General features: G+C 43.5%; 1 protein-coding gene across 1 annotated transcript in view; it reads left to right on the top strand.

The window, feature by feature from the left end:
* TPH2 (tryptophan hydroxylase 2) overlaps nucleotides 1-27,366 on the top strand; it is a 104,217-nt gene that overhangs the window by 31,360 nt on the left and 45,491 nt on the right. Inside the window, exons 6-7 of the mRNA XM_053661444.1 lie at nucleotides 6,865-7,061; nucleotides 12,749-12,884. Coding sequence (XP_053517419.1) covers nucleotides 6,865-7,061; nucleotides 12,749-12,884 — 333 coding nt within the window. The remainder of the gene's footprint in view (nucleotides 1-6,864; nucleotides 7,062-12,748; nucleotides 12,885-27,366) is intronic.

Genomic DNA, 27,366 nt, shown 5'->3' on the forward strand with positions numbered 1-27,366 from the left:
GCAGCCAGGTGAAGAAGAAAGCCACATGCTTTTGGTGGAGTGCGGACTCCTGCAGCTTTGGTAGAAGAGGCCCACGCGGCTTTGGGGTGCCCCCTTAGGCCGCAGGGCCTGAAAAGCAGGAGAGACTTTCACTAGAACTTCGTAGAAAGAACTCTTGCCAGTGGACCGTGAGAAGGTGCCACATGACTGGATTAACTTGAAAGATCCTGCCTGCACGGTGACACAGCTGACGGTGCCAGCGGCCTGAAACACAGACGTGTGTTCTTTTCCTGATTTACGGTACCCGGAGTTGGGACAGTGGGAGAAGGGAGCTGTGTGGGTGTAGGAGTATACCCTAAAGGACTTTGATATTTTAGTGGTGGCATTAGGCCTGAATAGCATTAAATAAACATTTTGTTTCCTTTCACAAATCTCTGGCATTGAGAGATGTCTTTCCAATTGGCGGCGGACAGAAGAGCCCAGTAGATATTAGTATTCTGTCCTTGGGAGGGGCCCCTGTTGTTCTGTAGCAGTTTTTGGCATCCCTAGGTGAGCCAAATATTGTATTGCCCCTCCCTCGGACCTCTTGTTCAGTAACAGTACCAACCAGCACAGCACTAGATGACATTACGGTGACTGGCATAGTAAGAGTCATAAGGACTAATTGACATTTCTGCACACTGTCACGCCACCTCAGTAGTGGGAAGTGTAACAAATGCTTGGTAGCAATGAATACTACATTTTACGAATGATAAATATTTCTTTTTAAAAATCAAAGTAGGTCAAAGTCAGGATTATTTCATAATAACGTAAGAATAATGTCAGTCTCACTGTCGTACACTCTTAACATGCTTTCTCGAATGGGAAGGGAAGAGGATGAATTGCAGACAGCTCCTTGGGAGTGCTGCAGAATTAGAGAATGCACACTGAGGACTGCAGCTGCAGTGCCTGGGCCTCCTAATTCAGGAAGGAACAAAGACAGAGACCTCCTGCCTTCATTTCCCAGTAATCTTTCTACAAAGGCCCCAGCCAGACCCTTAGAGGAGCTGCTAATTGCTGATGAGTCGTGGAGTTGATGGCTTTTACAGTCACCTCTCCTTACTTCCCTGCTGCCACCCCCAGGTGGAAATGTCAATCGAGAAAAATGTCTAACACGGGGGAAGAGAGAAAAGATGAAGCAGAGATGAGAGGGCCAGGTCTACTCCAGGCAGATGAACAGCCCTTGAATAAGTAAGGCGTCTCCTGCCCCTGGGAACGTGAAATAAAATAAAAATAGAAAATGAGTTCATTCCTAATCAGTTCTATCAGAGTCACACATCCCGTTAACCAATTCTGTTTACCTGCTGTTCTACTTAGTCCTTGCCACCGAGGAAATCCAGATGTTTTTGAAGAACATAATCTATGTTGTGTTCCAGTCAGTCTTATTATCTTGATGTAAATATTATCAACTGCGGCCTGTTGCATCGTCCTCCACTGAACAGGGGAATCGCTTCCCGACACTAGAGTTTCTCTAAAGGTAACACAGGCAGCAAAACTGCATCTTCTGTGAGGAATTCTAGCAGCAAGGACTCCAGGCAGCAGCCAGGACATTCCACCATAATCAGATATTTTCCAATCCTCCCCAATTTAAAATGTTAAAAAGCATGTATGAGAAGAATAGCTTGCTGTTGGACCTGCTGGAGCAGAAGATCAAACTAACGGTTAAATAAAAGGCAAGCATTGTTGATTATTCATCTGGCTATACAAAGACCCCAGCATTTCAACCTCAGGAGGTATGTGTCCCGGGATTTCCGTGTCGAAATGCAGTTGGTGAACAACTTTCTTCTAACGAGCTCAGGACTTACAATGAGCTCAATGTACCTGCCCCCAATTAGGTTTGTCTATGTACTTCCTACCCTCTCCTCTCTGCAGGGACAAGACAGACTTTTCAGAATCATCCCCCTGCCTCTAAGAAGAGGGGGATTTAACCTTACAGGTAAAAAGATGCCTCCCACAGTCTCCAGGGTTTTCAAAGAATGTTTTTATTTATCTCTGAGTAACACAGTGCACCAAAGAGTTTTCCCCGTCATCAAGGCCAAATCCCCATCATGACCATTTTAGCCCTTTTCCTAGTATGTCTTCACTGAGCCCTGGGTCCTTGTCCTGTTTAAAATGCCTTAGCATTTAGTGACATCTGTTTTTCCCCAGTGAATTAAAAATCTGTGAATAATAATTTTGGTAGTTGTTGAGAATTCTGGACCCCAACTAATTCCATTTAAATAGAGGTACTCCCTAGAGATCTAATGATGATGTTTACATATAATTAGTTTGTTGACGAGTCTCATCTTGTTGGGGTTTATGCCTATGTAAAACGGTTTTATTTTCCCCTCTCACTGCGTTCAACTGTATTGTGTTGGATACTACCCTCCTGCTGGGAAGCTAGTTTCTTAGCAACGAGGAATTTCCTGTCATTTTCAATTATTAGTATGGTCTCATTTGGGTATTTAAGACCTAGTCCTGTTCATTTAAAAGAAGATTAATATCAAACTTGATTTAACATGCATCCTCTCTCCACCTCAGTTACTGGTGGCTGTGTGTGTGTGTGTGTGTGTGTGTGTGTGTGCACCCTGGTTCTGAGGCACATTTTTTTCCTTGTAGGACCTACTTCCTCTGAAGTTGGGACTAAGAGGAGGGAAGGGGGAAATGGAGGAGTTTTTATAGCATTGTTAAAATGTCATAGGTGGGCAGGCTTTGGGCCACACCCACCCTGGTTCAGACAGATTTTCTGATGGCGCGGACTCTGTTGAAGTGGTATCTGCATAGTGTTATGCATAGTTTTCTTGAGGCAAGACCATTCCCTCCACCTCTGAGCCTGCAGATATGAGCCCTGCCTCCCCTTGGCCTTGTCAGTGGTCACATCGCCGACCTCTTCTTCAGGGTGGGCAGGCTGTGGCTTGGGCACTCCTCACACACCTGCCCTTCTGTGCTTCTTCCTCAAGGGTGATAGAAAGCCCAGAACATTCTTCTGCCTTCTGAGGACTGAGCACACTGGAGGGGTGCGGCTTCCCCACCTTTCTCCCAGGTATGCCACATTGGAGCCCATGGAAATCTCTAGATTTCCCTGGGCACCTGGCTCCACATTCACATGAACCTCAAAGTTCAGAAGACACAGGCAAGGAGCCCTTCTCCTCCCCACAGCATGTCATACTCCAAGGCTTCCAGACATCCTCTCAGAACTGCATCTCTACTGCTCCTCTCTGCTTCTGTCGCTCAGCGGTGGTCCAGACCCCGCTTCTCTTAGGCATCCACAGTCCCTCTAAATGATTCTCATGGCTCAGCCTGCCCTCCTCACTCAGGGAAGGGGAAAGAACCTGCCCTTTTTCTCAGCTTCTGGCCTCCCCATGATCTACACGTCTCTTGTTTCCTGTTAGACAGGTGGGTGTGGTCTGGGGTGGGCAGGTTGGTCGGAGAGGACTTGGTTGGTGGTAGGGCCATTTCTGCTGCCTCTTACCAAGGCCCACAGGGAGATGGTTGGCTCCAGCTGCTGGGGGCTATCTCTAGAACGTGGAGATATCAAGTGACTTTGGTTTCGGACCAAAAGAGTGTTTTAGGATGTCGAAATACATGTTTTATAACATGTACCCACAGATAGATGCATAATAATATGTGGGTGTATATCCTAGGCCCTAAGAAGGCCAGGATGCTGATCTGTCATCTTCTTCACGTACAATTCACAAAACCCCACAGACCCGAAGTCCAAAAAGTGCAATATATCCTAATTTTTGCCATGAGTACACTTTTTATTTTTCCAAAGGTCAAATTTCAAATGTAGAAAAAACACGCTGGAGCCCAGTACTCCTTGTTCCCCAAGCACATGAGCCCAGAACTGTATCCCAGGCTTATCGAGAAAGTTAGATCAGTAAATAAATGGGAGAGTATCGACAAAATCCTGTGACCTACCAATACATGCTAGCATAGAAATAATATGCTTATATATAATTGTACATGAGATTTTTACATATGAACATGCTTACCTAGAAGCCATATTTTAGTCTGGTATGTGAAAATAAGTTGGTGTCTGGAATTCATTTTTTATTTCATTGGTGTATATTGTACCAATCAATTAAGACTATACTATAGCCAGTCTTGAGCCAGACTATCTGGTTGTTAAAACTGACACTATGATTTTAGGCAAATAGCTTAGTGTCTCCGAGTCTCAACTTCCTCATCTGTAAGTGGGGATGATAACACTGTCTACCTCATGGAGCTGTTGGAGAATCAAATGGAGTAGTTCATATAAAAACACCCTTAAAAAGTATCTGGTTCTATGGTTAGCTCTCAGAGATGAGCTATTGTTATATACTTGTATTAACTAGATAAAACATGAGAAATTTCTTATTTTTTTCTATGTTTCGGATATTTTAAATAGAAATTAAATGGATAAAACTAGCCTGTACTTTGTGATGAAGCTGATTTTTAAACATTTACCTCAAAGATTCCCTGGGGGTAAGGGCTAGAGTAGCGTGAGAAATCTCTTGATAAGACTGGAGCCAGATTTACCGGCGATTGATCAGGGTAGCGGCTGATCAAGATTCATGCCATTCTGTACCAGCTGTTCATTCAAAAGAGCAGGCTAGCACCACTGAGAATGCACATGACCGGCTGTACTACCCAGACTGTGGCCTGGACACTCATTACCAAGTCACAGACCTGCATACCTCTTTCTTTCCACCCTGACTCACGCTTGTTTTCCTTCTGCTGCTTCCTGTTGGCTGCGTGCAGATCCCTTTGAAAGGCTGCACGTTTGCAGACTGGTATCGAGGGAAAAAGTTTGACTTAACGATTCTTTCCTAATGACTTCTCAATATTTCATTTATGGTTTCAGCTTCAGTGCTTTCCTAACCTTCCCACTGTGCAAACCCTTATTAGCTTTATCGGCTTACCTGACGCAAATTGATTTCGTTGAATTTTCTGGACCGTTTATATATTTATTTCCTTACGTCCTTTCTATTTTTGTCTGCCCATTTCAAGCTTTCATTCTAAATTTATTGCAGATGCTACGTCTTAGCAATCTTGATCTTCTCAGCACATATTTGTCAGGTTGTAATTTTTTATTTGTTATCAACAGCCAAATTTAAACAGTGCTAACCTTGTCCTAGTTTAGTTTGTATAAGCCCTACTCTTGTTACTGAGAAAAAAAACAAATGTTAATTTCTGGTTCTCCTCTCCCTGAGTGGTACTCCCTCATCCTTCGAGTACCGCAGTTAATTAAAACAAACAAACAAACAAACAAAAAAAACAACAAAAAATGGGGCAGTGGGAACCATATTTGGACCTGAACTTTAAACAAAAAGTATTTTGGCAAGAACAGTGAAGTAGAGGGTTGGGGGCAGGAGGCGGTTTGCTAGTTCACTCTCCCTCTTGTCCTCCTTCCCCGTTTTACCTGGGGGTGGGGTGGGGCTGGTCCCAGCTGTGGCAGGTGCCCCACGGCATCCCTGAGTGGTAGTTGCTGTCTGTGCACAGGTTTTTGTGGTGGCTGCTGCTACAGGTTGGATTCTGTAGGCTGCTGGAGCAGAATTCCCAGTTTTGTGTGTCCATAGTAGGACTTCCGTATCTTGTGTGTATATATTTTCTGGCTGCAGGGGCAGAATTGTGGGCATGTGGCAAGGGTAGGCAGAGGGGAGTGCTGCAGGGGGCTGCTGAGCATACTGTGCGAGAGTTTCTCAAACCCTAATTTCACTTTTCAAATAGGTGTTTTAATCAGAGGCTAAATTCGGATTCTGGTCCCTCAAGCAAAAGTTTGTTTGCTGAAGCTCATGTCTGTGCTTCACTCCACCTCCTGGTCCCAGGCCGCTCAGGAGCTGAGCTCCCTGCTCATGGCTGCCGGCTGCTGTTGGAACAGCATTTTGTTCTCTCCTTTCTGTCTGGGAACTGGCAGGTCATGCCTGGCCCACAGGGCTCAGCTGAAGTTGTGCTTCCTCCAGGAAGCTCTCCCTGACCAGTCCAGTCCAAGGCCACCTCTCGGTGGTCTAAACCAGGCATCAATGCACTCCTGCTTATGGGCCAGATCTCACCACTGCCTGTTTTTATAAGGAAACGTTTATTAGATAATATAGCTATGCACCTGAAACTACTAAAAAATAATATTGGATGTAAATTGTAATTAAAAAACAGAATTCAAAAACACGTGGATAATATTTAAAGAAAACATATAGCTACATTTACTTGTTTATACACTGTCTAGGGCTGCTCTCCAGATCCAGTGGGAGGACTGAACAGCTGTGAGACTACAGAAAAAGGCTGGGACCCTCTCCTTAACCGGGAGGGCTTAATGCCCGCATCTCGCAGCATGATGTGTAATAAATGTTCCTGTTTTGCAGCTTGCAAAACTCTCAGTTTTAAATTTAACACAGCCTTTTCGTCTTTCCCAGATATTCTGCAAACTGAACAAATAATCTTAAAATTACACTTGGAGATTGGGTGAGCTCCCCACAAGGGACAAAGAGAACCCTCGGGCAATTTTATTTTCAGAAGACGACATTCATTCGTCACTGCTGTCGGGTGACTGCAGATAAGGCCTTCAGAGCGCAGCTCTGTGCCTAAACTTCCTTCCAGCCCAGAGCTCATGCTTGTTACTGATCTCTGTGTGGGAGTGTAAATCTGATCACATTTCCATACGAATGTGTGAAGATGTAACTTAATCGAATCATTTCTATGGGAGTCTGAATATACACATAATTTTAGAAGGTTAGAACTTACTTTAAAAAATAATACTAACGGGATCCTCCTGGACACTCGGGTGTCCTATTTTGCCAGAATCCTGCTTGCAGTGGGTGTGAAGGTGAGAATACACTTCACACAGTGACCCAGAGCTAGCTTTATTCACTTGTCTTCTCTCCTGGCCAGCGGTCAGCCCATCCCCAGGGTGGAGTACACAGAGGAAGAAACGAAAACTTGGGGTGTTGTATTCCGGGAGCTCTCCAAGCTCTATCCCACGCACGCTTGTCGGGAGTATTTGAAAAACTTCCCTCTGCTGACTAAATACTGTGGCTACAGGGAGGACAACGTGCCCCAGCTTGAAGACGTCTCCGTGTTTCTGAAAGGTAAGGCTTCACACAGGCTTGCCTCCTGGCCAATATCCTCATTTGCCTTCCAAGGACACACATCTTCTCTTCTCTTCTCTGACTCTGACCCTTGTGCCTCCTTCCTGTAAGGACCCTTGTGTTTATAGCGGCCTGACCTGAATAATCCAGGATCATCTCTTCATCTCTAGATCCTTAACCTAATCACACCTGCAAAGTCCATTTTGCCACGTACGGAAACATATTCACAGGTTCAGGGGACTTAGACATGGAAGTCCTTCGAGGGCCATTATCCAGCTTACCATGGTCTCCAAGTATTGCCACATCTAGCTTTGTGACCTATTGTGAATCTGTCCTTTTCCTCCACTTCCAATGCCATCACCCAAATAGGGGTCCCTGCCATTCTGTAACCTGGATGCCTGTCCTCTGCCATCCACTGCATCTAGATAGAGCTCCCAAAGCATTACTTTCTTTTTTTTAAATTTTATTTAGTTATTTTTCAAGTACAGTTTTCTGTCTATTTCTTCCATCCTAGCCCACCCTGCCCTGTGCTCCCTCCCTCCCTCCCATTTCCACCCCCCTTAGTTCTCGTCCCTGTGTCCTTCCTATTTGTTCCTCCAAATCCCTCCCCTTTTTTCCCCTTAAATTCCCTTCCCTCTCTCCTCTGGTCACTGTCCCCTTGTTCTCTATTTCAGTGTCTTTGTTTTTATTTTGCTTGCTTGTTTGTTTTGTTGTTTAGCTTCCTGTTAAAGGTGAGATCATATGGTATTTGTCTTTCAACACCTGGCCTATTTCACTCAACATAATGCTTTCCAGTTCCATCCATGCCATTGCAAAGGGTAGTAGCTCCTTCTTTCTCTCTGCTGCATAGAATTCCATTGTGTATATGTACCACAATTTTTTGATTCATTCATTTACTGACGGGCACCTAGGTTGCTTCCAACTCTTGGCTATTGTAAATTGTGCTGCTATGAACATTGTGGTGCATAGGTTCTTTGAAATTGATGTTTTAGGATTCTCAGGATATAATCCTAGCAGTGGAATTGCTGGGTCAAAAGGCAGGTCAATTTTTATTTTTCTGAGAAAATTCCATATTGTTTTCCATAATGGTTTTACCAGTCTGCAATCCTACCAACAGTGAACTAAGGTCCCCTTTTCCCCACACCCTCTCCAACATTTGTTGTTGGTTGCTTTGTTTATGATAGCTATTCTGACCTCTGTAAAGTGGTATCTCATTGTGGTTTTAATTTGCATCTCTCTGATAGCTAATGATATTGGGCATCTCTTCATGTGTCTCTGGATTCTGTATGTCCTCTTTGGAGAAGTGTCTGTTCAAGTCCTTTTCCCATTTTTTAATTGGGTTAGTTGTCTTCTTAGAGTGGAGTCGTGTAAGTTCTTTGTATATTTTGGAGATTAAACCTTTGTCTTAGGTATCATTGACAAATATGTTTTCCCATACAGTTGGCTGTCTTTTTAATTTAATACTGTTTTCCTTAGCCACGCAGAAGCTTTTAATTTTGATGAGAAGCCATTTGTTTATTCTTTCCTTTATATTCCTTGCTCTAGGGGACATATCAGTAAAAATGTTGCTGCATGAAATATCTGAGATTTTCTTGCCAATGTTCTCCTCTAGGACTTTAATGGTGTCACAGCTTATATTAAGTCTTTTATCCACCTTGAATTTATTGTGGTGTATGGTGTAAGTCGGTGCTCAGGTTTCATTTTTTTGCATGTAGCTGTCCAGTTCTCCCAACACCATTTGTTGAAGAGGCTATCTTTATTCCATTTTATATTACTGCCCCCTTTGTTGAATATTAATTGACTGTACAGAGTTGGGTTGATTTCTGGGCTCTCTGTTCTGTTCCATTGGTCTATGTGCCTGTTTTTATGCCAGTACCAGGCTGTTTTGGTTACAGTGGTTTTGTAATACAGTTTGATATCAGGTATTGTGATCCCTCCTACTTTGTTCTTCTTTCACAAAAGTGCAGCTGCTCTTCGGGGTCATTTATGGTTCCATATAAATTTTTGAAGTGTTTGTTCTATGTCTGTGAAATATGCCATTGGTACTTTAATAGGTATTGCATTGAATCTGTAAATTGCCAAAGCATTACTTTCTTCTGACATCTCTGTTCAGAAGGTATCAGGGCCTCTCCTTAGTTTTTATTGGGACTGGAAAACTTTTTTTTTCTATAAGGCCGATAGTAAATATTTTACTCCCGATAGTAAAATATTTACTATCGGCCTTACAGAATAGTAAATGGTAAATACTATTTGTGGGCTAAGAGGTAAAATTGAGGCCATTACACAGGTACTTATATACCATTGAAATGTGACTGTTAAAGAATATAAAAACTATTCCTAGCTCATGGGGTATACAAAACCAGGCAACTAGCTGGATTTGGATGACAGGGTGGTTTGTTGATCCCCGGTTCATACTGTCAAGTTCTGAACTGCTCAGCCTCAATTCATGACCCAGACGCAGCTTTCCAAGTTTGTCTCCTGCCCTGACTGCTGCCCGGTTCTAGCCTCTGTTCCAGCTGCTCGCTACACCTTTGCTTAGGCTCTGCCCTTTGCTAGAAGAGTCAACATATTTTCACCTACTCAGCTTCTACTTACTTTTCAAGACTCAGAGCGCATTCTGCCTCCTCTCTGAATCCTGATCGTAACAGCCACCATGACCTCCCTGCTCTGATTTAGTTTATTCCAGACCATGTGTGTACCAGGGGAGAGAGAGACATGGGCTGACAGCTGATACCCTGAGAAGCACGCCTAGCACAATGGGAGGGTGGACATCATCCGTGACATTTTTTATTGAGGGAACAAGGTCAAGAGTCTGCATTTATTTACATAATGCCTTGTGTTATGGTTTCTTCTTCTGCTTTTTAAATTGAATTTATTGGGGTGACATGGGTCTACCAAATCACACAAGTTTCAAGTGTACAACTCAACAAAACATCATCTACACACTGCATCGGCACGTTTACCGCCCCAAGCAAAGTCTCTTTCCATCCCCCTTTTACTCCACTTTGGCCAGCTCCACCTACCCCCCACTCACCTTGTGTTATTATTTAATTAGATTACATTTTCCCTCATAGACCTGTGTCTGACGTGTCCCTGCTTGTCTGCCACAGCGTCATCTGCATGTTATGTATTTACCTTGGACTCGAATGCTCATGTGGGGGATCGCTTTTCCCTGCATTGTTTCTCAACCCCCAGTACTTGGAAAACCATCTCATGATTTTTGCCACATCTGTCTCCCAACTGAACATTTTTATTACCAGAGGTAGTGTAATATAGTACGGATTCTGGACAGCTCTTCCTTCTGCCAGTTCCTAGCTGTGTGACTTAGATGAATTACCTTCACCTTTTGGTGCCTCTTTGTTTCTTCTCTGCAAATGAAGATAATACTTTGATCTACTTCATGAGGGGATGGGAGGGAAACTAATTAATAACACTCGAAGCCCTAACATTATTGTCTGACACAGATGAGGCACAGAGGAATCTGAGTTCCCATTACTGTCGTCCTTGTTGCTGCCGTCAGTGCTGTTTTCCTGCCCGCAGTGAGCTGGACGCTGGGGGTGCAGCCGGCATCGTGCACTGGCACACAGCAAGCACAGTGTCCGTGTGTGTGGTTTTTGCTTTTAACTCATTGACTTTTAAAATACATAATTTATTGGGAAAAAAACTTTTTAAGCAATGGTGTCTGCAAAATCAAACTGATGTGATAGATACATATTTAAAAAATTTATATAAAACTCAATTGCACAATTATTAAAGAATATTCCTTTGTGTACCACCACTTGTGTCCTACATGTGGGGTACACTGACTTAACCGACATAAGTTGAGGAAGAAAATACACTTGTTTATTTTTTTGATATCCAACGGAGAGCAATAAAAAATGAAAGCTTTTGGAACAAGCATAAAACTGTTAAGAGTTACTGGTCCAGGGAGGCCTGCGCGTGGAGTTCTTCCCATGTAGACACCAGAAACTCCAGGGGGACTTGTTTCCTAAGCTTCATTTTTTTTGTCTTTGTAAACCATTTCTGACCATTCTAAGGTGCTCCCCTAATGAGGGGAGGATTTCGGAAGGGGAGCCTTGAGTATGCAGGTATCTGAGGCAATGGTAGCCCCCCGTTGGAAACGTCCCGGGCCTTCTTCCTGAGAAGGAAGTTGTGTGTAGCCCTTAAACTGGGAATGCTGATTATCTAACCACGGCCAACTGAGTTAACAGTATAGAGCAGTTTCATAGATTCTATTATATTGTGTTTATTTTATTCTCTCTTACAATAAACCAATAAAGCACGCAGAGCTTTTGTGTATCTCTTCAGATTGCGGTAATGGATGTGACTATTTTCATAATATCACAGAAAACAGCAGTCCTGAGTGGAGGAGTTAGGTGGTATTGACAAAAAAAGGCTGGAACGGGAAGTGATCCCACGGTGCTAGTGAAGGGAGGGAATTAGCTCTGTTCGCTGACCACACTTTAGAAAGATACCAGCTAATACGTGGTAAGCATCACTTTAGATTGTCATCTTCTCCTGTGTGTTGAGCTTTCTTGTTTGTTTTCTGAATTTAAATCCTTTAAGTATTTTTTCATGTTTTCTTTCATTTTCATAAATGTCTTGTTCCTCTGGAAGCCATCATTTGACAGTGTAGTTTTGTAATCAGATGACACAAATGTGACAGCTGTTAACAGTGGAGTTGATTCTTGAACAACATAGGGGCCTGTAGGGGTCTGGTTTAGCCTGGCAAACGTGACTCAGCTCTGTATGGAAAGCCTAAAGAAGCGAAGTGGTGGGCAGGAGCCAGGCCTTCAAACCGAGTTTTCCCGTGGGAATCGGGCCTAGAAAATGCATACAGACTGTTATGGCTGTTCTTGCTAAAACCATCACCCTGGTTTGAAACAACAAATGTGTATTGTCTATCTTCAAGGTAATTTTCAAAGCTTGTGTAAATTTGCCCAAGGACAGAGCTAATCGGTTCATCACCATTCCCTTCTGCATGTTATTTTCATTTTCCTTGATTGTACCTAGAATGTAGCCAATAATATTCTGTGTAATAGATAATAAATCTTTCTCTGTTGCAAGACCTGAGGAAAACAATAAAAGCCTGTCTAGGCAAGGATCAGTGCTCTCCTCTTGAGGGAGTGGCCAAGGCACCATAGGCGCTCTCCCCTTGAGAGAGTAGCTGTGCCTGTTCCCTTTTTCTCCACAGGATGGTTGCCTGTGTATTCATTCTTGTCATCAGCCACAACAGGTGGACCTGCTGGCTGGAGTCCACCACAGGGGCCCCCAGCACAAGTGAAAATCCATGTATACCTGGACTTTACAGTTGGCTCTTCCCACCCAGGATTCAACCATCTGCAGATAAAAACCAGTATTTTTGATCTGTGTTTGGGAAAATGTAGCTGGGAATGTGAAAAATGGTTTTTCTGATCCACAGTTAGTTGGATCTGCAGTGTGAAAACTGTAGAGAGGACAGGCCAACTGTATTTGTTGAAATAAACCCATGTATAAATGAAAATATATACATTCATTTACACCCATGTGGCTCAAGGGTCAACTGTATAAGTCATTCAATTGTCAAGAGTTTTAGGACCTTCGTTCCTTTGTTTCTAGAACATTCTTGTAAATAATAGGAAGCCCTGCTTGGGCCCTCAAGTCCTGTTGGCTTATGATTTAGTTGACTCTTTCTGATGTCTCTTTAGAAAGATCTGGCTTCACCGTGAGGCCAGTGGCTGGGTACCTGAGTCCCCGAGACTTTCTGGCAGGACTGGCCTACAGGGTGTTCCACTGTACCCAGTACATCCGCCATGGCTCGGACCCCCTCTACACCCCAGAACCGTGAGTACCCACACTGGGAGCCTGGGCTGGATGGAGACCCCACACTGTGAAGTAATTAATGTTCACTTCACTGGAAAGTGACTTAGGCCTCTTTTCCTCCTAAATCCACTCATCTAGCTGGTGAGAGGCAAAGCCCTCACCTAGGGAAGGAAGAAGTTACTGAAAGACCAGACTCCTCAGCTGTGTCTACAGGGCCTCTGATATTCTTTCTCCAGCTTGTCTCTCTAACTTTATCCCAACACTGAGCCTTTAACTTTGGCCAGGCTGTTGATGACATTGCTCCTTAAGCCATGTATAGTTTTTGTAAAGCCATGATTCCTATAGACAGCTAGGACAGTGTTGCATTGAAAGAAGCAGGGCTCATACCAAAAGTCCAATGAGAGGATAATTCCTACACTGCAGGCTCTACCCTCATCAACTCATTTAATCCACATAGCAACGCTGTGATGGAGATACTGTTATTATCTCCACTTTACTGATGAGGAGATGCAGGCACAGAGGAGCAAAGTAAACGTGGACACATGTGTCTCTCCCATGAGGAAGCTCCTCTCATGCTACTCAGGTTAAACATACCTAACAACTCTCATCGCCAATCTCCTCTCCCTTCATCTTTACATCACCCTCAAACTCACAGCTCTGAGCTGTGACCTCCTTGCTGTCCTAGTTTCTTGAACGCTCCCCAGGCCTACCCACCACCTCTAGATTCTTTTGGGGTTTGTGATTCTTTGTCTTCTTAATCCTTACCTGAAAATATGTTTATTGATTTTAGAGAGAGAGGAAGAGAGAGAGAGAGAGAAAGAGAGACAAAGAGAAAGAGAGAGCGAGAAACATTAATGTCAGAGAGAAATGTCAATTTGTTGCTTCCTGAACATGCCCCAAATGGGGGTCAAACCCACGACCTAGGGTATGTGCCCTGACCAGGGACTGAACCTGCAACCTTCTGGTTTAGGGGATGATGCTCCAACCAATGGAGCAACACAGTCAAGGCAGGGTTTGTGATTATTCTTTGGCTCTGTCATCTTTCTGCAAGAGAATTCATCTTTGTGACTTTTAACCTTCCTCCCCTGGACAATGAGTGGGATAAAAGCACAGAGGGAAGCAAGGGATGCTGCTGGACTGCTCTGTCCTGGGTGGGGACAGAGGGCAAGCTAGGAACCTCTTCTTGTTAATGATCGTTCTCATGACACATGGCATTGTACAGTCTCTCTGTGTGAAACACCCTGGGTCCCTTTTCTGAACCTACTGAATTTTGTACTGCCTTCTAGGTGTACATGAGTTTCATCTTCTTTGATCTTGCCATCCTGTGCACAATCACTCCTTCCTCAGAAAACCTGCCATTTGCCTTCCTTATTTTCCATCTGTTCCATGTATTTAACTGTGCTATCTTTTAACACGTTAAAGTGTGTCCTACATCTTCCTTGAAATCATAAATGAGTGGTCTGAAGTATATATTTTTTGTGTGCTTTAAAAAAATTGCACACGTTTATTAGAACACTATGTGCATAGATAGTCTCGGAACAAGACACAGTACCGTACTGCCCTGCTGGAAGAATGGGACATAAAATGGCCAGCATATAAACAGATTAGTGATTGCCAGCATTCTTCATCCCATGGCACATATAAACTAATTACTAAATTCTGTGGCACACCAAAAAAATATTTGTGCTGATTTGACAATAAAAAAAATGAAGGTGTGATTTTGATTTGTTCACATTGAATAGCTATTGTTGTGTTGGTTGTTGTCATTTTTTTATTTAACAATCTGAGGGAAAAGAGGTCAGTGCCCCTGACTAAATAGTCAAGTATTGCATGTTTAACAAATTCTTGCTGCACACCAGTTGCAAATCACTGAGATACAGAGATAGATAAGATGGTATCAGGTACGAGCGCTATTATATGCTAAGAATGATGTGAAGATGAATACAGCAGGGTGAGGAAAGGAAGAGTGATGTGAAATGCTTTTTAGAAGTGGATATTAGGGTAGCCTCTTGGAAGGTGACCAGACTATATTTGGGGAGGGGTGGGTTCATTCCAGGTGGAGAGAGAAGAACAAAAGCAAAGACTCCTCCAGCTCTATTCTAATGATGTCTAATCCTAATCTTACTCTAATTCGTCACCTGTTTGTAATAATGTGATTTATAATAAGAAATAACATATTTGGTCTTTGTCTCCATTGCTAGTAAAAAGCTTCTAAAACCTTCAAAATTCCCTTGGTGAGAGAGATAATGTTGATATATTAATGAGGTGGCTTTTGGAAAGCCCTTAGGTCATCTAAGAAAGTGAGCTGGTCATCACGGGGTCCAACCCTGTGATTGGAGGGTTGGAACTTTCAGTCCCACCCTCCTGGCCTCTAGAGAGCAAAGAGGGGTCGGAGGTTGACCCAGTTGCCAATGGCCAGTGATTTAGTTAATCATGCTGGTGGAATGAAGCTTCCACAAAATCTCAAAAGCATGGTGTTCATAGAGCTTCTGGGAAGCTCTTCACTCTTCCCACATACATAGTTCCACACATCTCTTCAAAGGGAAGTTCATCTGTATCCCATATTATATCCTTTTTATAATGAACCAGTAATCTGGTAAGTAAAATGTTTCTCTGAGTCTTTGAGCTATTCTATCAAATTAACCAAACCTGAGGAGGGAGTCATGGAAACTTCTGATTTATAGCCAGTCAGTCAGAAGCATAGGGAACAATCTGGACTTACAGCTTAACTGGTGTCTGAGACCCAAGGCAGTGATTGTTGGTACCTCCAATCTAAAGCCAATAGGTCCAAAGCACAGGTGACAACCTGGACTTACGACTGGGGAGGACTTGTAGGACTGAACCCTTAACCTGTAGATTTTTTGCTCTCCCTGGGTAGATAGTGTCAGAATTGAGTTAAACTGTAGGACACCCAGCTTGTGTCTAAGAATTGCTCCTTGTTTGTGGATTTGTTGGAACTCAAAAGACCTCTGTTCTTCAGGCCACAGGGGCTATCACTTTGCCTATGATGCTGCTTTACTTAAATAATTTTGTGATAAATGGGCTGCCAGGGACTTGCCTGGGAGCAGAGAGCCCTCGGAGGTTTAGGCAGTTAAGGAGCTAATGGGCAGAGATGGCAGCAGAGCCTCCGAAGTGCCCCTCCTCCTTTTTGGTGGGCACGAGGCTCACTGATCAGGTGGGTCCCTGAAGAATCACCGCATTGTTTTTTTTTAGCCCTTTCCAGCTTCCCCAAAAGTGTTTTTAGAGTAAACAAAGGTTACTTATAGGACTCAAGACATTTGGAAAAGAAATGCTTCTTAGAGTGGAGTCAGGGCGTAAAGGAGTGTTGTCAGAGTTAGAAAGGCAATCTCTAAATCCAGTCCAGAGGGCTTGCAAATGGCCCTGTTTACAAAGAGCAGGCACTTTGTTAGTTCCCTTTGAATACCTGGCCCTCCTGAGACCTGTGATAGCGCGCCAATGGGTGCACAGAGAGAAAGGGCAAAAAAATGAGATTTTAGTCACAGAAGTCTATAAAATTTGGGGATAATGCGTTACATTTTTACCAAAGTACTTTCAGCCAATTCATTCAGCAAACATTTATGTGCAGTGCTAGCAGGGAGATGCAGTGGATTCAAATATGAATAAAATATAGCAGGTATTTTCTAAGGCAGCCCACATTCTGGCAGGGGAGATAGAAACATAAATACTTGTAAAGGACTGTGGTAGGACTATAATGGAGCTGTGTAAAAAGTCTGGAGGAACAGAGAGGAGAGAAAAGACCCCAAAGGCTTTTCACAGGAGGTGTAACTGCGTGGAGGTCTGGAAAGGAGGCAGGCAGGGGTGTGGAGGGAAGGGAACACTTTCGAGTCAAGGAAATAGCAAGTGCCAGGTTGTGGAGGTATGCAAGGGGCAAAAATGACTGAGGCTTACTACACCAGTGTGGCCAGAGCATAAGTTATGTATTCGTGATGAAATGTTTTTTCGGTCCTTAGTGGAAATGGTCGTTTGTCAAACTAGGTTCTTTGTGCTGAATTCTGTAGGCAGTAGGGAGCTATCCAGGGTTGTCAGGGATGATTGGATCATCTTGTTCAAGAAAGATGATGGGGGTTGGAGGCCAGGGAAATGTGGAGAATGAACTGGATGGAAAAGCAGACATGGAACTTGCATTGTATGGAAGGAATGTGGTTTATAAGGTGTTGAACTAGGACAGGTCAGTGGGAGAGGACAAGAGGGCACCTGTGTGAAAAACTTGTGGGTGAGGGGAGGGGAGGGTCCCTAAGATGGTGCTGAGGCTTTTAGACGGGGAGGCTGACTCGGCAGTTCTTTCTAATGGTGACTGAGAATCCTGAAGGAGGGTCCTACGTGGAGGGAAGAGGACAGGAATAGGGAGAGGAGGATCGGGGGTTTGGGGTGTGTTGTCTTTGTGGCACCCACGGCTGGGACCTTCAAATGGAGAAGCCTCTGGTTTTAGGAAATAAGGGTTGAATTCAGAAGTATTGAGATAAATGGAATCTCTCACTGTAGATTTCAGTATTTTCCTCTTCCTGACTCCTGCTCTGACAGAGACAGGAGGGGACTAAGGCAAAGGATGGAAACTTGGGATTCACTGACTTAGGGCTGTTTTTACAAGCTCTTTTACTACTCATGGGTTCGATACCATTTAAAAAAATATATTATTATTTTATGAATAAGGTACACATGTGCATGATTCAGAATGCAAAGCTACGAAAGGGTATGTACTGAGAGCACCGGCTTCCTTTCTTTCCTCTGCCCCCTTCACTTCTTCCTCCCTGGAGGCGACCACTGCTACCTGTGTTCAGTGCATCCTCCCAGAAACATGCTATGCAGACGAAAGCCTCAGGAAAGATCCCTTTAGTCCTTACGTGTTGCCTAAGTTCCCCCCTAGCCACGCAGTTTGAATCTACAGAACACTATACAGGGAGTGCCGTTCCCTGCCCGAGCACTTCCACAGGCATCGTCTTTGTAATGAAATCCCATTTTCTCAATTGCAAACCAACAAGAGGGCAGATTCTTCAATTTGTGAAGTTCAACTTGGCCACTGTGTTTAGTGCTCTGACCTGTTTCCAAGTCACTGGCTTCCATTGTTGAACTGTTGCAGCAGAGGTGGTGCTAATGAGACAAAGTTGATCCCTGAAGATGGATAGAAATGGGAATGAAAGCAGCAAGAAGGCATTATCTGAAAAAAATTTTTATTTTTCTTCTCAGTCTGGGTAGAACGTATTTTGATGTCACAGCTTTCAACACGCATTGGGTTTTAAACATGTCTTTGGCTTGTTCTTGCATTTTACAACTTAAAGGCTCCAGATTCTCTCAACCTGGCCAGATAATGGGACTTGAATTTTAAAAAATGATAGCAGATTGGACTGGTTTTCTGTGGAAAGTCATCTGGCCTGGAGGACTACAGAGACAGTCCTGGAGAATTCAGTGACTCCTGGCTCCTTGGTAGGAGGGGGTGTTTCTCTGCGTCCTGGACTGAAGGTGGCGCTGCTTCTGGGAGAGGGGAGATACTCTTGCTCTTTTTCCCCTTGAGCGGTGCCCGAAGCCATGATTCGGCACTGTTTTGTTATGTAGCTGCATGCTTTGATCAGCTGTGCTCACAGGCACCTTTGTCACTACTCGAGGATAGAAATTTGTAAATGATTTCCTTTAAAAAATCAATTGGGCCCTGCCTGGTGTAGCTCAGTGGATTGAGCACGGGCCTGCAAAACAGACAATTATAGTTTGATTCCCAGTCAGGACACATGCCTGGGTTGCAGGCCAGTTCCCAGTGGGGGACACATGGGAAGCAACCATACACTGATATTTCTCTCCCTCTCTCCTTCCCCTCTAAAAAATAAATGAATAAAATCTTTAAAAAATAAAATAAAATAAAAAATCAATTGGGACAAATTCAAGGTTATTCCAGTAATAGCATCCTTCTCACTCAGTGGAATGAGCGGGAAAGATGCAGAGTTCCAAGTTGCACGAGCATGTGAAGTTCACCCAGCATGTGGGTAGTGGCAGAACAAAAGTTTGAGAAGTCCCATTACCTCCTGGTTCCTTTTAGCCTCCCTGGGAAGTCCACTGTGGGCTGTGTTGTAGTGCATCCCCTGGCCTCCTCATCTTCTCTTAGGAAAGGGTTTTTCAAACCCAGCACTTTTGCTATTGTGGGCCAGGTAATTTTCTCTTGTGGGGGGCTGTCCTGTAGGATGTCTGATGGCATCCCTGGCTCTCCTCATTAGAGGTTAAGAGCATCCTTCCACTCCTGTTAGATAGGACGAACAAAAATGTTTCCAGATATTGCCAAATGTCCCCTGTGAGAGCCACTGTTCTAGGAGAAGAAATTTGACAGGTCACAGTAACATTGCTTCTCTGCCTGGTAATTATTGGGCTGCTTCCTCTTAGAAGCAATCTGCAGACTTTGTTTTCTTTCTAAAACACCAATTTGAGTAGAGCAGTCCCTTGTTTGACTTCTGTTAGTTCCTTGTCAATGTAAGGAAAAAAGTCTAATCTCATTAAACCACACCTTCTGCTTCTCTTTCTGCCCCTTCCAAAACCTTACAATCCAACCACGCTGTACTTCTCACCGCCCCCATGAGCCTGCTGATTCATGCCTCCATCTCTTGTATGGGTGGTTCATTCTGCAGGGAATGGCTCTGGTAAAATCCTTTAATAACCCAGGATTAAAGCTCAGCCTCACCCTTCTCTGTGAAGACTTTTCTAGGCAGAGTTTGATGTTCCTGTAGTACTTCGCTTTACATCTATTAATATTTTAGCACTCACAGCACTACGTGGTAATTATTTGTTCATGCGTCAGTCTCTTTCATTAACTCAAGGCCAGTCGACAAAGGCAATACAAAAACGAATAAAAACTGAGTCCAAGGTGGGCCAAAACCATGACCAGCACCACCACCAATGGTGCCAGGTGTGAGATAGACTCAAACTTCCAGACCCAGCTGGAGACCCATGGAGCGAGGGAGCACAGAGAGCCCTGGGCACGCGTGGTGCTGCAGCAGGGCCTCTTCCTGAGGAGATGCAGCCCTGGGCTGTGAGTGTCCTCCGCTCGCCCCAACAGCTTTACTCTAATTTTAGGGACTGATGCTGGATATCCCTCTACAAATAAGGTATTCACAACCTAGGTATGTGGCCTGAGCGAGGATCGAACATGCAACTTTTTGGTGTACAGGATGATACTCCAACCAACTGAGCCACCTGGGCAGGGCAAAATTATGAACATTTAATGATGGAAATTTAAGTACCATTTGAATCTATGAGGCTAGGTCACTTGGACCACCATTTGAAGAATAGACTTCTCTTCAAATCACACCCACCAAGGGGCAACCTATTTTCCTCACCTAGTTTGTTTTGGGGATAAAGATAATTTCAGAATATAAAAATGGTTATTCATTGTGAAGGTGAAGAACAGTGGCAAAAGGCAATGTGAAGGTTGTCCCCACCTCCTCTTATTAAAATGAGAGAAAGAAAAGAAGAGGAAGAGAGGGAAAGAAAAAAAAGAGAGAGACCCATTTGCATCCTATATGGTGCTAAAAAATGTACATTCTTTTTTCCCTTTTGGGTAACTAATCCTGAATATTATTCCACCAAAAAGACAGGAAAGCTCATTGCTTTATCTGTAAAACGAATGCCACTTAGTGACATTTTCTAAGTTATATTTAAATTATTTAAAATAATTACATTAAGAAATAATTCACAAGGACAACAGTGAGGTGGTTGCTGGGGGGAGGGGTTTATAAAGGTGACTAAATGGGAATAGGAAAAATACAATAAAGATTAAATTTTTAAAAAGAGAAAGAAGTAATTCTATGAGATTGGCAGCTTCTGACAAGCACTAGCACCAGGATTGTCAGGTGGAGGTGTGTTTCGGTGCCTGAGGTGGGTGGGGCGATCCCCCCCCCCCAGAGGGGCGTGGATCAGAGAGAAGGAACTTCTCTGCATTTGTCTGTGGAAGCTTTTTGCTGGGGGGTGGCGATGATTCAGTGTAGGGAAGTCTTGGACACAATAGGAGGAGAAGCAAGTTGCAGACAGGGATCTTTCCTTTACTCCTGGTCTGATTTGGACTGGTCTGGTCTCTAACACCAGGCTTCTGGTTTTCAGAGGGTGCTTTAAATTTCAGATGTGTTTGTCCTCTCCCCTAGCCTTGCTTTAGTTCATTGGGCTTTGCTTCCCCGGGCACCTCCTTCTAGGGAATCTGTGGTCTCCAGTCCTTTGTGTGCAGAGTGGACGTTGAGTACTTGGTAACCGCATGTTTGTGAGCACGTGTACTTGGGTATACTATTTACAATGGTATCTGTAGTCCTGATGGTCAGTGGTATCTGAGAAATGCAGAGGTCTTTAATTAGAAACACGATTTAACACAGCCATATTCTCCTAGAGCCAAATTTCATGCTTTCCTTCAAAGCTGTACAGACTGATTGAGGTCTCAGAAATGAAGAATGGTAGGACAAAAAGACCAAATTTTCTAAGGTATGACTAAGAAACTCTAGTCTTACTCTCTACAGTATAGGTCAAACCCCGCCCTTCCTCCCCCCCTCCCCCCCACCCCCATTCTAGATTTCTGGTTGGAGACTGGAGGTGGACAGTTGCCTGGTGATTCTGTATCGATGCTCATGGGAACGTAGACCATTGCGCAGGGCAATGTTGAAATACTCATCCATAGCACAACACCCTACCCCTTGTCCATTGTTCAGGGAGAAGCAGCTGGGAATTTTAAATATAAACATATATTCTTTGAAGTTGAGTCAGTATAATATCTATCATTCCAGAGGAGCTGTTGCCAAAGTAATAAGGCAATTTTTGCATCAGAAATCCCTTTTACAAATGCTTTAATGAAAACATTTAAAATATTGATTCCATTTTTATTTTTTAGATGTTGTGTTTAATGTACTAGTAACCAAAAGCTATGGTACTCGGCTCCACGGGGTATAAACTTGTTCCGCTGAGGCGTTCCAGACCGAGGGCTGTGTTGGGACGGCTGGTTGGTCAGCCCCTCTGGTGTGGGTGTATCTTCTGCTTATTCCTGGTGTGTCGCTCTCAAATCAAAGAGCAACGTTCCCTATCAGGAAATAATTCATGACACTAGTGATGAATACATCCACATTTATTGCCATAATACAACTAAATGCCTTAGTATTAAGGAAAATATTTTTTTGCCACAGCGAGCACTTTAGAAGCAATTAATGTTATTTTAAAATATAACTGTTTTAAGGTTTAGGAAAGGTTGGGCAGTCAGGTGATTTTTTCTTATAATTGCTACTGTGTTTCAGTTTTATAAGAAAAATAAAAGTGAATTATTTCTGGCAATATTTTTTGACTCTCTTAAATAAGGTAAGTGAATTATATGCTGAGCCCTTGCTTGTTAGAATGAGCTCTCTCTAAAACTGGCAGAAGATGTCATTTACTTCCTTTTCTTGTGGTTAAGCCATTAGTCCTCATTTGCTAAGTAATAATAGCAGGTAAAGACGCAGGCTTTCAGATTCGTAAGAAGGGTTAGCTGCTCCTCCCTTGACTGACCAGACGCCTCTCACTGGATCTGTAATGAGAGGAAGAATAGGATCTTTCCCTTCCCAACACTCCCGATTGCTGACATCTGGGGGACTCTGGGTCTGTGAACGGGTCTGACTCAAGCCCTGCTGTCATGGGTGATTTTGGTGTCGGGCCTGGCTGACGTCAAGTCTGGGCAAGGTTTTTCTGCAGAGCCGGGAGGATAAGCCAGAGCTTTGTAGACTTTAACCTTCATGCCTCTGAGCTCTGTTCAGCTTAAACTTGCTCCTTCCCGAAGGACACCAGCACCTGTGCCAAGCTTCCTGCCCAGCCAACTGGCTTCCTCCATAGTGCTATTTCCATTTTTGCTGTTCAGGATTGTAAGCAGCATTACTGCCAGCGATTCTCAGAAAATGGCATGTTCTCTGAAAGCCGATCCCATCTGGCCTCTGTTTTCTGCGCTTTAACCCAGACCTCACAACCCCAGCGTAGCAGCTACCTTCTCCCTCGGTTTGGCTGGGGCTACAACCAAGGCCAGTTAAGATGTTAAAGGCTCTATGACCTGAAAATGTTGTCATTCCTTCCGTCTTCCAACACTGATAATTTCAACAACAGCAGCAGCTGTTGTTGAGAGATATAGATATATATATACCTCACATAATATATATTTACTACTAATAATATATATATAATATATATATATATATATCAACTATTATGTGTTATGTGCCAGGCACTATTTTAAGTGTCGTATGTGGATGAACTCAGTACTCACAACAACCCTTGGAATTCTTACTGTTATTATTGTGGATAATACAATTGTTTATGGATGAAGAAACCAAGGCACAGGATAGTTAAGCAACTTGCCCAAGGTCACATGGCTGGTAATCAAGGGAGTCAGAATTTGAACTCAGGAAGTAGTGCCAGCATCTGTGGGAATAACCATTATTTTATGTGAAATGGTAGTCCTAGACAGAAAAACTCAAAACACATGTGTGCTGAAGCTGAAGAGCTTCTTTCTTGGTTTTCTAATTGCAAATTTCGTGTAAGGCAGTAAAGTGATACTTTCTCACTTTAGTTTGGTGGCCCTGCCTTGACAGAACCATAAGTACCGCGTGTGCCTATTGAGTGGTCTAGTCCAACGACCGGCGTGTCAGAAGCCCCTCCTCTCCTTTGATCTTCACGGGGCGGAGCCTCACCGGCTGCAGCAGTGCGGAGAGGAGGCCTGCTGGGTCCCTGTCCTCAGGCAGAAGGGCCTTTGGATGCCAAGCCTCCAGATCCAGGCCCCTTTGGAGCTCTCAGTGTGACTGGTGGCAATCCAGTTAACCTCCCTGTGTGAGGGATGATGAAATAACGCTTTGATCTCTGAAAGAAAAAAGCTTTATACAGATACCAAAGAGTCCACTCTCACTTGGCACCTTTTAAATTCATGTGGAGGCTGATGTGCCTCATAAAATTCCAGCGCCTCCCTAGTTACAAGGCCACATTCCTAGGCCTGGACTCCCAAGTTTTCAATCCTAATATTGTGTCTAGTTCTGCAAAGCTCCTAAAAGCAAAAATAACCCCTAAGACTTTTTACGGAGACTTCTGTCTCAAGTGCTCCAAGCACTTTAACAATAGACATTCTATGAAAACAAAACAAACAACCTTGTACATTTTAAAACCTGTGCATTTTCAGACCAAACTTGTGCCCTGTGTGCCTGCTGGAATCCTAGTTTTGTTCTTTTAGGCACTTATTGGTAGCGGCTTGGGACAAAGCATATTGTATATTTAATTTTTTTAATTTTAATTTTTTGGCAGATGCAAAGCAGGATTCCCTTTTGGCGCTGTTCCAGATTCCCAAGGTGTGCCTTCCTTTTGCGGTGCCTGCAATCCAGTGTTAGCATCCGCTCCTAAATCATAGTTCATGTCCCGTCAGTGTCAGGGAGTTCGTGTTAAATATCTTCAGGCGTGGAAGACTGAGATGACCTGGGAGAAGTTTTCAGGAATATTTGCATTTTTAAATTGCAAGTTCAGAAGAAGAAATTCAAATTGATTGAATTTTTTTTAGGCAAGGAAGAGGTACCACGCACCGTCCATACCCTTCACTACCACGTAGGGGAAGTACATCCATGGGCAGGCCCAGCAGCCACCACCGTAGGGAAGGAAAGAGGGACCTGACACCTCTCACCCACTCGTGCCTGTTTAGCATCACACCACTCAGTTCCGTGAGGCAGGCAGGATCGTCACCGTTTTATAGAGGGCAACTCCAAGGTTCAAAGCAGTCAGGTATTTTCCCTATGATCACACCACTCAGAAATAGCAAAACGAAGATCTGGTCCAAAGCCCTATACTAGAAGTCAGGAAAACTGTGCTGAGGATTCACTTTACCTCTACATGGGGCAACAGAGCCGCATCATCACCACTCTGTTTGGCTGAGTTCAAAAACGGTCATCGAGTGTCTCCTAGGTGCCAGGCCTTTGTAAGCACTGGGCACCCCAAGGTGTACATGGCATGACCTCTGCCCTGAAAAGCTTCCTGCTTCTTGTTTAGTTGATAACAGGTCTTCCCAAAGGGCAAAACTTATGGAAGTGCAATAGCCTTAGGTGTAGGTGTAATTAAATGTAATATGATGAATAATACATAACTCGTTGGGAGCTTATGCTTAATGCATTATCTTACTACATTGTTTAGGAGCTCTATGACACAGAGGCCCCTTACAATCTCCATTCTATAGCTGAGAAAACAATACATCTATGCTGTCCAATATGGTAGAGATGTGACTATTTAAACTTATTACTTCAAATTAAATTAAACCATAGATTTAGTTCTCCAGTAGTGCTGGCCACATTCCTAGTGCTCAATAGCCACCCTTGCCAAGTGGCTTCCATAAAGGATGATGCAGATATAGTAGATGTCCATCCTGGCACTAAGTCCTATTGCTCAGCGCTGCTCCAAGTAATTTGCCTGTGGAGGAATGGGAGAATGGACTTAGGTCTGAATCCAGAGTGTCAGCTTTTAACCATGATGTTGTATTACCCACTTGATAGTGAAATTTAGGAGGGGCAGGGAAAGAGTTAAAAATCTCCTACTTCTGTAAGAAATAAGAAATATCTGAGACCCTGGAATGGTAGGGAACTAGAGACGTACTGACAGTTTCTTTTGCAGGTGTTCTTGTTCGTTTGTTTGTTTTCATTTGTTTGTTTGTGGTACCTGCAAGAACTGGAATTTTTTTTTCACTGCTCAGGAAATTTAGGACTTGCCGTCTGCGCTTTTATGGAACCATAGGTGACTTGCTAAAAGCTGTACTAAGATTACGCCTTATTTGCTTTTAAGCCTCACTTCCTAACAGAGTACCTGGTTCACAATAGGCACACACTGAATGCTTCTTGAACCAAATTTCAGAAAAGATAACTATAGTATTTTCTGCAGTCTCAAAAGAACAGTAGTGCTGAAGAATGACATCGGCGGCCTTCCTTAAAATAAGACTTTCTCTAGGGCCTTATGCAGGTGCTCAGCTTCATCAAAAGAGGGCCACAGATGTGTTTACCTACCCTGTGACAGGGATATAGGAGGGAATGATGGTGAGAGCTGCCTATAATCTGGGCTGGATTATACAGAAAGCTATTTTAAATCTAAACTGCAGAAGCTCCACATACAGCTCCAAAGTGAGCACTGAAAAAAAAATCGCCTCATTACCTTGTATCGTCTCCTTAGTGCAGGAAAGACAAACTGAGTCACCCCCTTTTCAGTGCATCCTGGTGTCTTATCCCAGATGACTTGCGCTTACCCACCAAATGTATGACAGCGGAAAAAAGACCCTATTTTGGCTCCCAGCTCATCCTCCTGCTTCTTTTCATCAATGCAAACGCTCCACCCCGCCCACTCATCTTCCTTTCCTTTGCTTTGTGATTTAGCTAAAGTGTTGGCTTCTGTGTCATTTAGAACAAACAAAACCTACAGAAATATGGTTTAAAAGACAGATGCGCTGATTTGGGATGGGAAGCAAATGTTGGATGCTCACTCACTGCTTCTTAAAGGCTTTAATTCTCAGCAGGAATAAAAATGAGTTGTCCAACATGTAACACAAGCAGTCAGCTTTGAAAACTGATAAGAAGGGGAAAAATGCTGGACTCATTTTGAATTTGAATTTAACAACCAGGATCCTTGTTCCTCCACGCTGCAAAATGATGGTGGCTTTCTTGGAATGATTTAAGAATTCCCTGGAGGCTGTTTGCCCAGGCCCTTTGTAGGCCCATTTCAGCAGGCTTTTTAGAGTCCTCCTAACAGCGCATATCAGAGAAGATTCCAAATTCAGAGCAGCCACACTTTAGTGCCTGATATCAGCTTGAGCTTCTCATTCATTCTTCCCCCCCCCCCCACAAGGAGACATGATGTTTTACAGTGTTAACGGTTTTGAAAGGTCTTACATTTCTAGTGAACAGAGCGCTTTTGTGAAAAGGGCTCTGAAAAGCATTATTCAGGCGAAAATGCATCAAAGAAATGTGAGTTAAAAAGAGAAGTTTGCCGATGTGGAGATTGGAGGTGGCATGTGCTGACAGGTGCAATTATAGCCAAATAATCGAATCTTTTAAGAGAGGTCTGGTGAGATAAGGGGATAGCTGTGGAATCTCATCAGAAACCTGTTCATAACTAGGTGCTTGGGTCCAGCTGTGGATGCCATAACTGATATAGGGGAGCTACTTTACCTGCCGGACATAATAACTATTGCACTTTGAAAAATAAAGTGAAATGACATGATTTCAGCCCAACAGAACTTAATTGATAGAAAGGTTGGAGAGGAGGCTTAGTCTTCTCACCTGGGTTCCCTGTAGTGTGGAACCTCTTTTAGCCCTAGAGAGTTGTAGTCAACCCAGTTTCTAAGTCCTTCAGTCTGAAAGAAACTCAAGAAAGTATCAAGTTTCCAAAATTAATTAGCTGCTTTTATTAGTAACGTTAAAGATCTTCCTACTTCAGTTTCCTTTTTCTACTACCAGTGTGTTAGTAGAAGACACTGGGGCGGAGAACAATCTGGTATTTCTGA

This window comes from Artibeus jamaicensis, unplaced genomic scaffold, assembly GCF_021234435.1.
Source record: "Artibeus jamaicensis isolate MK-2021 breed Jamaican fruit bat unplaced genomic scaffold, CSHL_Jam_final contig_233, whole genome shotgun sequence".
NCBI lineage: Eukaryota > Metazoa > Chordata > Mammalia > Chiroptera > Phyllostomidae > Artibeus > Artibeus jamaicensis.